General features: G+C 34.6%; 1 protein-coding gene across 2 annotated transcripts in view; it reads left to right on the top strand.

Moving 5' to 3' along the window:
* Positions 1 to 481, top strand: part of LOC104707197 (arginase 2, mitochondrial) — a 2,345-nt gene extending 1,864 nt beyond the window's left edge. Inside the window, exon 6 of one of the 2 annotated variants that reach the window (XM_010423495.2) lies at positions 48 to 481. In XM_010423495.2, the coding sequence (XP_010421797.1) occupies positions 48 to 308 (261 nt within the window). In that variant the 3' untranslated portion in view covers positions 309 to 481. The remainder of the gene's footprint in view (positions 1 to 47) is intronic. The other variant, XM_010423494.2, reaches the window with a different exon arrangement.

Here is a 10,187-nt window from a genome sequence, read left to right as displayed (position 1 = left end):
TTTTTTGTACATATTATTAAGTTATAAATTGAATGTGGTTTGTACAGAAACTAGGGGAAGGAGTGAAGGGCGTGTATATCTCGATTGATGTTGACTGTCTTGATCCGGGATTTGCACACGGAGTATCCCATTACGAACCAGGAGGCCTTTCTTTCCGAGACGTCCTTAACATTTTACACAACCTTCAGGGAGATTTGGTCGGGGCAGATGTTGTTGAGTACAACCCGCAGCGCGATACCGCAGACGACATGACGGCAATGGTAGCTGCTAAGTTTGTTAGAGAGCTAGCGGCAAAAATGTCTAAATGAATCTGAACCGTATTTTGGAGTTTTTGGTTTGTTTTATGCTTTCTGTGTTTCATCGTGTAAGCTTGTAATATGCAATAAAGTGTGGCTGGATAGGTGGAGCATCGAACCAATTAATATGAATTGGCCCTTATAGGCTGAAAGAAATATCAAATTATCAATATTGTTTAGAGAAACTATCTTTTCTTTTCTTTTTTTACAATAGATAAACTATCTTATTAAATAAAATATTTTGTAACACGTTGTAAAATTGATATTTGACATATTGCGATCTGTGTCAAAATTAGTTTAGACATATCATAACAATACAATATCTTATTTGGTATCTTATATACAGTACGTTAGTTGACAANAAAAAAAAAAAAAAAAAAAGAGTTTTGGAGATTGCTTAAGTAGTTTGTTTACGGACTAATTTAGATCTCGACATGGTTTAGGCGTACACACACGTAACACACTCATATATTTGATAGATACGACTTTATATGACAAATTGATTCAACAAGATGATTAAAATATCATTACACTACAATAATATAAAATAGAGTTACACTTTCATTGAATCTATTACAGAGAAAAAAGTGAAATAAAAATAACTACTGATATATAAATAAAAACTTTAATTATAAAATAGTTCGTTAAAAATAAACAAAAAATAGTTTATAAAGATTACACACTAATTAGGTTCATCTTGTGTTCGGGTACAACAACGATATAATTTACACAAGACGTAAACCAAAATAAGACCTACCAAACAGCAGTTTAAGAACTAGGGGTCAAGAAAATTCATCATGTTTGTTTTTAGAACACAATGAAACTTGTTCTCTCGTATCTTCTTCTTTTAAATAACCTTCTTAGGATACATTAGAGAGGTAATGTGATATATATATATATATATATATATCCTTATTTCCACAACTTGTTATATCAAGAATAACATAACCGGAAAATTCAACTTAAGTAAATAAAAAAATATCAAAAAAAAATTAACATAACAATAAAATACATAATCTACAATTCTTTTACTAATATGTGATAGGTATCGCCAATCATTTTAGGATATGTCTATATATTTTTCTCTTTTTGATAGATTATTGAGAATTTGTTAGAAATACTCTTTTGGTATATCTTTTCAAAAATACCTTTTTTAAACATTTTCATTTTTTTTTTTTTTTACACAATTACAACATGTTACTGAATCCTATTAAATATTGAGAATGCAACCAAAATGAAATTAAACTTTTTTAAGTAATCGTTGCAATTTTTTTTCCCCTAAAAGGCTTTCAATTAAGATTAGCAGAAGAAAAATTATAGGCCCAGCCTGGCCCTAAGCCCATAATTAAAATAGTCAGATCGATGGAGTGATGCATGGAATCCGTAGATTTAGTGCCTCTGAAGTCTGAACGTAGCTATTACACCATTACAAAAACAATACAATGAAAAATAAACAAAATGACCGGATCAGAAAAACTAAATAAATAATCTTGTTATCCAAATGACCATGACTAAACTTTTTAATTTCGAATCAATAATTGACCATCGTTGTCGATCCATATAAATATAATACACCAACTCTAGTCGTCAGTCACAAACTTCAAATTTTGGTTTGATAATATAGCATTCAAAGAGTTTGACTAAATCATATTTTGTCATTTTACACAAATAGAAAAGAATGGCTTTGATAAGATGTAAAATGCCATGTAATCTCTCTCTAACGCATAACACATACACCGGTTGTTTTAAAATTTAATGGAAGTAAACATATGATGAACATGTTCCAAAAGATGAGTATTTAAAATCACCATTTTAATATTCTTCTGAAATTTAAATGATTTCATAAAACAAATAGATGATGTTAATTTGTACACCTTTAAAACCAAAAAAAAAAAAAATGGCCCATAAACTTAATATTAACTTAATGAGCTTAACTAAATGGTGGTCTCTTGCCTCTAATAATCCTCTTATTGTCTTGATATATCTTAAAACCAGATGTTCTTCAACTCTACATTCATGATTTGTGATGCATAACTGTCAATTTAAGAATAGAATTGTGTTTAATTAACTTGTATTATTATTCCTTTCGGTGACTTGCTCTTATATACACATACGAGTTTAAAAATTGTAGAAGAAAATAAATCATAAAGCTTAAAAAAAATTTGAAAATATATACAGAAATTTTATTTTCCTAAAGTAAATTTATAAATAATCTAAGTTAGAGAATATTTGTATTTACCTTCATACATTTATTTATATTTATATATTTTTAATATATAATAACAATTATTATAATAATCTAAAGCTAAATTATATCCCACTAAAACTTTTACAAAATACTCATCATTACAATATTATTGTCAAATTTCAAAAACGTTTCACAACTTATTTACAAAATATTTTACATGCAACAAATTCATCAAAGCAACATTTAATAAGTAACCACATATAATTGTACTCTATGTTTTACCATTAAAAATATGTTCTTACACCCAAAATTATTTTATTGTTAAATTATGCTCTTTATCACCACCTATAAAATGTCTTCTAAACAAATTAAACAAATTTTATGTTGATTTACTTTCATTTTGGCATAATTTTAGTTCTTATAATTTCTGAAATTGTTTTGTGACATAATTTCTTGAACCATGAAGTTTTTTTTACTCCAAAGATATATTGGATGAACAACTGGTGAAAATTATCTACTCGATTACAATGATTTTATGACTAATCCAATAAAAGTTGAGAAATTGAAAAAAAATTAATATAATATAACAAAAATAAAAATTTGAAAATTATAATCAGGATGATAGATATAAGTCTTAGATGATTCAGATATACAAAATAGAAACTTTCTATACAATCCAAAACATGACATATGTCATAATCACGTTAAGGATCAACGACTTATTTACTCTTCAGAAATATCCAATTGTACCAAAACAACTTAAAGATATGACCTCGTCTCAAATATTCTCGAATCATAAATTCTCAACTTATTTATACCCGTATCAAAAATTCTCATATATTTCTCATAGTTTAAACGGTTTTGCGAACCTAATTCGATAGAAAACCACATAAATCCGGTTTGAAACCAATTTTAAAATGGTATACCGTTCCAACTTCCCAAATGTGAAACCGCTTCTCAATTACTTGATCAAGCAACTCTTTTCAATACCAGAATCATCAACATTATTCAGAAAAAAAACTCTAAATTTTGACCAAAAACATCAACCACCGACTTATCTTCCAAACTTATAATGCTACTAACTCTAAAATCACTTTTGGAACCTCCATCAGTGTCTCCATCCTCGATTAAATTAGCGGGCTTATATACTTCAATTTTATTGCATCTGATAGCTTCCATTGAAAAACCCGCACAAATTAAAGACCCACGCAATAGATCGACAAAATTATATAAGAAAAAAAAATCAAAGATCAAAGTTTTCGATAAAAACATGTAATGTTATGTAGATATAATGTTATTTTCTTAATTACCTATCCTATTATGTTTCAAAAATAATAATTATTTTGACATAACTTATGTTATTCTTTTTAAATTTGTTATTCACTATTTATTTATTAATAAGCTAATAATATACATTCTTATTGAATAACTTTTTTTGTTTATACATGTCAAAATCTTATTGAGAAAACACATATAATATAAGTAACGTACAATGGAAAATAGATTAGTTTTGTTAATTTTCTTTTTTTTTGATATATAAATTTTTTTTAGATATAAATATGTAAATTTTATTTAGATTTGATGTTATTTTTTTAATTATCTGTTTTGAAATATAATATTTTTTGACACGTGTCAACATCTCAGTGTATTTGACACGTGTCATGATCATGTTAATAGCTAATTTGAAAACCCTATTTTATATAGTAAAAGTTTTAATATAATAAAAAAAATTAGTTCAGACTTCAATTCAAGTTTTTTTTCCAAGACTGCTAATTGGTTCTTCGTGATTTTTATTATATTCTTTTTCTTCACAAATCTTGTTGCAGTACTCAATGTCCGAAATTGGCTAACCATAGAGACATAAAATTTATTTCTTTATTTTTTTTGTACAAACAAATACATAAAACTTAATGTATTAGGTTATATAGTATAATTATACGACCAAATATGGATGACACATAGTATATTTATTTTACTATGTAGTGGTTGAGAATCTTTTGTAACAGTGAAATTTTGATATGGATGACACATAGTATATTTATCTCAGTTGTTTTTTTTTTTAATATAATAGGATTGCAATTATCTTACGTTTTCTTTTACCAAGCTTTAAAACTGTGATTTATGATCGTTAAAATTGACACGTGTCACGATCTGATGAGTTACTAACTTTGATATGTAATCGTTAAAATTGACACGTGTCACGATCTGATGAATTTTTAATTTTGATGTCTAATTGTTAAAACTAACACTTGTCACTATCCGGTGAATTAGTAACTTTGAGAACCAAAGTTTATATAATAAGATAATTAAGTAGATATATATCAATATTCGCTAGACCTTATCTCGTATATACTATACGAGATTCATACCTATCTTATTAACACTCCCTCTCAAGTGGGGGTGTGTAAAATTGACACTCCTAACTTAGACAAAAGATATTATTCAAAACTAGAACTACCTAATGCTTTGGTTAATAAATTTGCAACTTGATCAGTCATAGGAACATGCGAAGCTGCGATGAGACCATCCGTGATTGCGTCCCTAACAAAGTGACAGTCTCGTTAAATATGTTTGGTCCATTCATGAAACACTGGATTTGACAAAATATACAATGGAGATTTATTGTCACAATAGAGAGGCATATGAGAAATAGGCGGAATCCCAAGATCACCAAGCAACATAGTAATCCACTTAAGTTCCTTTATTGCCTCTGCCATTGCTCCATACTCTGCTTCTGCGGAAGACAATGAGACCGTTTTCTGTTTCATGACTTTCCATGAGATAGATGATTCTCCAAGCATGACAACATAAACGCTGAGGGACCGTCGAGTCTTCGGACAACCGGAGAGGTCAACATCACAATACGTTGTAACTGTAGGATGTACATTCGCTTTAAGAACAGTACCTTGACCTAGACTTCCTTTGAGATAACGAATCACGCAAATTGCCGCCATCCAATGAGCTTGTCTTGGGTTATGCATAACCTGAGATAAAATGTGAATGGGATAACAAAGCATCGGTTGTGTAATGCGTAGATATACTAACCGACCAACCATACATCTATACATTGCAGGATCATCACATGGTGGTCTATTATTACCATGTAACATGCGATTATGTTCCATTGTCAAGGATATTGTATGACCCTCAAGCAGTCCTACTACAGCTATAATATCAAGAGTATATTTTTTTTGGGAAAGAAAAAACCCATATGGTCTTCTAGCCACCTCAATTCCAAGAAAATATTTAAGTGAACCCAAATTCTTCATACCAAAACATTTGCTCAAGTAATCTTTTGTGACACCCCGGTTTCAGAGACTTGCGGAGAGGTTTAAAAGAATTGATTTGGCCACCTATGTCACTAAAGTGCACTTATCTTTTTGGTCAAGGATCCTGAGAGAACTCCACAGTTAAGTGTAATTATGTTGGAGTAGTCTCAGGATGTGTGACCTTCCGGGAAGTGACTGTCGGAACTGTGCGAGTGAAGACAAAACACATGGAAAGATCATGTGGTGATTTGTAGGGACGGTAACAAGACTTTAAAACCTCCTGGACGTAGCAAACCGGCCGTCAGATATGGATGGGCCCAGGGTCTAGTGAGAGGACGTGAGGCCCATTAAGGAAAGTGGGCCTATGGACAATAATTGGACATGGGGCCCACTAAGAGTTGGCGGTCGGGACGTTACAAGTGGTATCAGAGCCGACCCCAGACGAGTGTGGAGTCGGGCACCGTTAGGGGGTTACGGTCTTGGTGCGCAACGAGAATGTTGCGATCTGTTAGTGGGGGTGAATTGTGACACCCTGGTTTCAGAGACTTGCGGAGAGGTTTATAAGAAGTGATTTGGCCACCTATGTCACCAAAGTGCACTTATCTTTTCAGTCAAGGGTCTTGAGAGAACTCCACAGTTAAGCGTGATTATGCTTGAGTAGTCTCAGGATGGGTGACCTTCCGGGAAGTTACTGTCGGAACTGTGCGAGTGAAGACAAAACACATGGAAAGATCATGTGGTGATTTGTAGGGACGGTAAAAAGACTTTAAAACCTCCCGGACGTAGCAAACCGGTCGTCAGATATGGATGGGCCCACGGGCCTGTACCCCAACGACCCGTCAGCATTATATTTTAGCTTGTAAATCCATTTGCTGCCATGAGTTCTCTTTCCTGCTGGCAGTGTTTCTAAACTCCCATTTTCATTGTCTTCCAAGGCTTTTATCTCTTTAGCCATTGCTTCTATCCATCTAGCATCTTTAACCACATCATTGTAATAAACTAGCACAATTCCGGCACTAACAAGTGCTAAGAAGATCTGATGTTGTTCGGAGAATCTATGATCAGATATTTAATCACATAGAGGATATGGAGTATTACCTTGGATCGACGAGGAAGCTGTTTGTTCAGGCTAAAGCACGTGAGATGGCTGTTTATCAGGGAGACATCGAGTATTGTATGTTTCATAGCCATGAAGTTTAACAAAAGGAATTTTTTTCCTACAACCTATCCCAAGCTGTTCTTCAGCTTCAGCCTCAGTCTCATGAAGAAAAGTCTTATCTCCTACTGTATTCTCTAAAAGAAGAACTGTTTTTGATTCCTCATCTCCTTGGTTTTTTTATTCTACTACAGACTTTGGAGCTGCTCCAAGGTCAACCTTCTTTGTTTTGACACTAACCGGTGTTGACAAAGTCATTGGTTCAGTGACTAATACCGAATCATCCTCGTCACACTATTGTGGTGCATCGTCATCCCAAAAAACATTCACGACCTGCAGTGGGATTGAACTGTCCATGACTTGAAGAAGACTGAATCCTTTCATAAGGAAACTTGTCTTTATAAAACCCTCCAACCTTTTTTTTCCAAAGGGATATCCCACAAACACACACTTTTTGCTTGGTGGTCCAAACTTATCTCTAACTCTAGCTACTTTGTGGGCATAACACAAGCAGCCGATGACCTTAAGGTTGCCATATGACGGTGTAGCTCCAAACAAACTTTCATATGGTGACTTGCCATTTAGTACCATAGATGGAGTCTGGTTTATGACGTGAGTGGCTGCTAAAACACACTCTCCCCAAAATTTAATAGGCAAGTGAGCTTGGAACATGAATGAACGTGCAACATTTAGAATGTGTCGATGCTTCCGCTCGACACGACCATTTTGTTGTAAAGTTGCTACACATGATTTTTGATGAAGAATAACTTGTTCGACAAAGAAATTTGACAAGCACATAAATTATGTTCCATTGTCACTCTGCACTATCTAAACTTGTTTTCTAAACTGTCTTTCACTCATGTTGCAAAAACTGCAATACTCTCTTAACCTCACTCTTCTCAAAAAAAAGATACGTCCAAACTGCTCGAGAATAATCATCTACTATTGTTAGAAAATAGTTTGCTCCACTGGAGGAAGGCACTCGATATGGCCCCCATACATCGACGTGAATAAGTGAAAAATATTCTGAAGCTTTATTAAAACTATCAAAGAATACAGCTCGAGTCTATTTTGACTTGAAACAAATCTCACATTCACTCAGCTGCTAAGAACTATTATCAACACCAACACCAAAAACCAAAAAAGCTTGAAGATATGGGTGTCCTAGCCATCGATGCCACAAATTCTTGTCTTCAGAGACTTGAACCTTGTGTACTCTTACAGCCGTTACGTCCCGATAAACATAAACACCATCACGTTCTTCACCTGCGCCAATCAGCGTTCTCGTAAACGGATCCTGCAAAACACACAATGTATCAGTGAAGAAGGCAAAACAACTAGTTTGCTTCAAAAGTTTGTTGACTGACAACAATGTACAATTTAAATTTGGGACTAGAAGAACGTTTTCAAGTGAAATCTTCTTTAACAATGACAACACACCATACTGACTAGAAAACACTTGACTACCATCAGCAAAATTAATGGGACATGAGACCATATTTCTGAAACTGTGGAGAAGATTTGCATCGCCCGTCATATGGTGCGATGCTCTAGTATCAAGTATAACATCACATGTTTGTTCCTTACAACTTAAACACTTGAGAATTGATGAGCTTTTGTGTTGTTCCAGCATTCGCTGCAAAAACTCCAGCTGGTCATTTATAAAACTCAGAAGCGGTGAAGTCGCTGGGACATTGACTTGAGCAGCATTAGAGTGGAACTGTGGAGTTCCTCTTCCTCTGCCCCTAGACGAGCCTCGTCCGCCTCCTCTTCCTCTTCCTGCTTGAGAGGTGTCTTGATATTTCTCGGACCACCACTCCGGAAATCCAAATATTTGCCAGCACTCTGTTTTTCAGGTCCCCGTCGTCCACATTGTGAACACGTCGCCACAAGCTCATGAGTCCTTGATGAAGTGTCCAGTGGTGCGGGCAATGCAGCATGCTGAGGTTGATTGTTCCATAAATCCACATCTTGACGAGACCATCACGCTCTTTCCAAGCGATGTCATCTGGATTCACAGGAAGAGAAGTGCCATCGAGATGGCCAGACACGCCAAAGCTGAAACAGTGTGTTTCAAAAAGTTCACGCCAAGCATCGTAATTGATTTTCGTCATGTCGAGGGTTAGCGGAATATAGGATTTGATATGAGTGACGCCAAAAGCCTTGTGAGGAGCGTTGAGGTGGGGTTGCAGTTGGTGAGCCATGGAGTGGCGAGAAGAAGACGAGAGATGAGGAGAAGGTAAGAGAGAGAGAAGAGAAAAGGAAAAAGAAACAGAGGAAAAACAGAGGATGAAGACGAGAGATGAGTGCGGCGTGTGTTTTTTTTTTTTTAGGTCAGAAAAATAGGCTCTGATACCATGTAACTTGGTAAACCCCTGATCGTGTTTTCATTACATTAATCACAATATATACAAGTGTATATGGGTGATGCCCAAGTAATATCTATACGTACAGGGAAAGGGAATATTACATAATCCCTTGTCTATCACTCTGATGGTGTAGCAAAACCCACTGCCTCAAGTTTGTGCTCGTTCTTCAAAGAATACAACCTTTGTTCTTCACGAACAATTTTTTGATACACTTCATTCACATCTGGTAGAGGATTAGTGTCGATAATGGTTGTACTAATATGTCCAAAACGGGACTCATCTAAGTCCATCAAAAATTGGTACACTTGTTCTTCTTCTCTTTCCTTCACATACGGCGTTGTTCCCCCACACGAACAATGATGAATTGGTTTGTAGTTTTTGAGTTCTTCCCACTTGGAAGAAAGCTTTCTATAATAATCCAAAACAGAGAGACTTTCTTGCCTACACGGGACAAGTTGTGTCTTTAATTGATTTACACACGGACATAGTTTCCAACCGCAAACCTCTTCTTTAGATCAACCCACAACTTGTATGCTTCAAGGGTAAACGTCACTGTAGAACGGATCTTTGGTGAGATCGAAAACCGAATCCATCCTACTATCATGAAGTTCACTATTCTCCATTAATTGTAGTCTTCAGATGTGATGGGTGGAGTAGGTAAGCTGTCGTTAATAAAACACGTCTTACGCTTTGCTCGTAGGGCGTTTTCCAGCTCGGTTGCCCAGTCTGAATAGTTCTCTCTGTTCTATTGTACCTCTGAGATCACTAATCCGGGATTATCAGAGGGATTGAAGATAGTAGGGCGAACTCACCGTTATTTCCTTGGTGGCTTAGTTGCAACTGTAACTTGTTTGTCTGAGTTTTTGTCAAATGCAGTCATCTACTAGGTTTTTTTTTTTTTTTTTTTTT

This window comes from Camelina sativa, chromosome 8, assembly GCF_000633955.1.
Source record: "Camelina sativa cultivar DH55 chromosome 8, Cs, whole genome shotgun sequence".
Lineage (NCBI taxonomy): Eukaryota > Viridiplantae > Streptophyta > Magnoliopsida > Brassicales > Brassicaceae > Camelina > Camelina sativa.
Note: the sequence above shows the minus strand (reverse complement) of the source record. Positions and strands in the feature narration are given on the sequence as shown.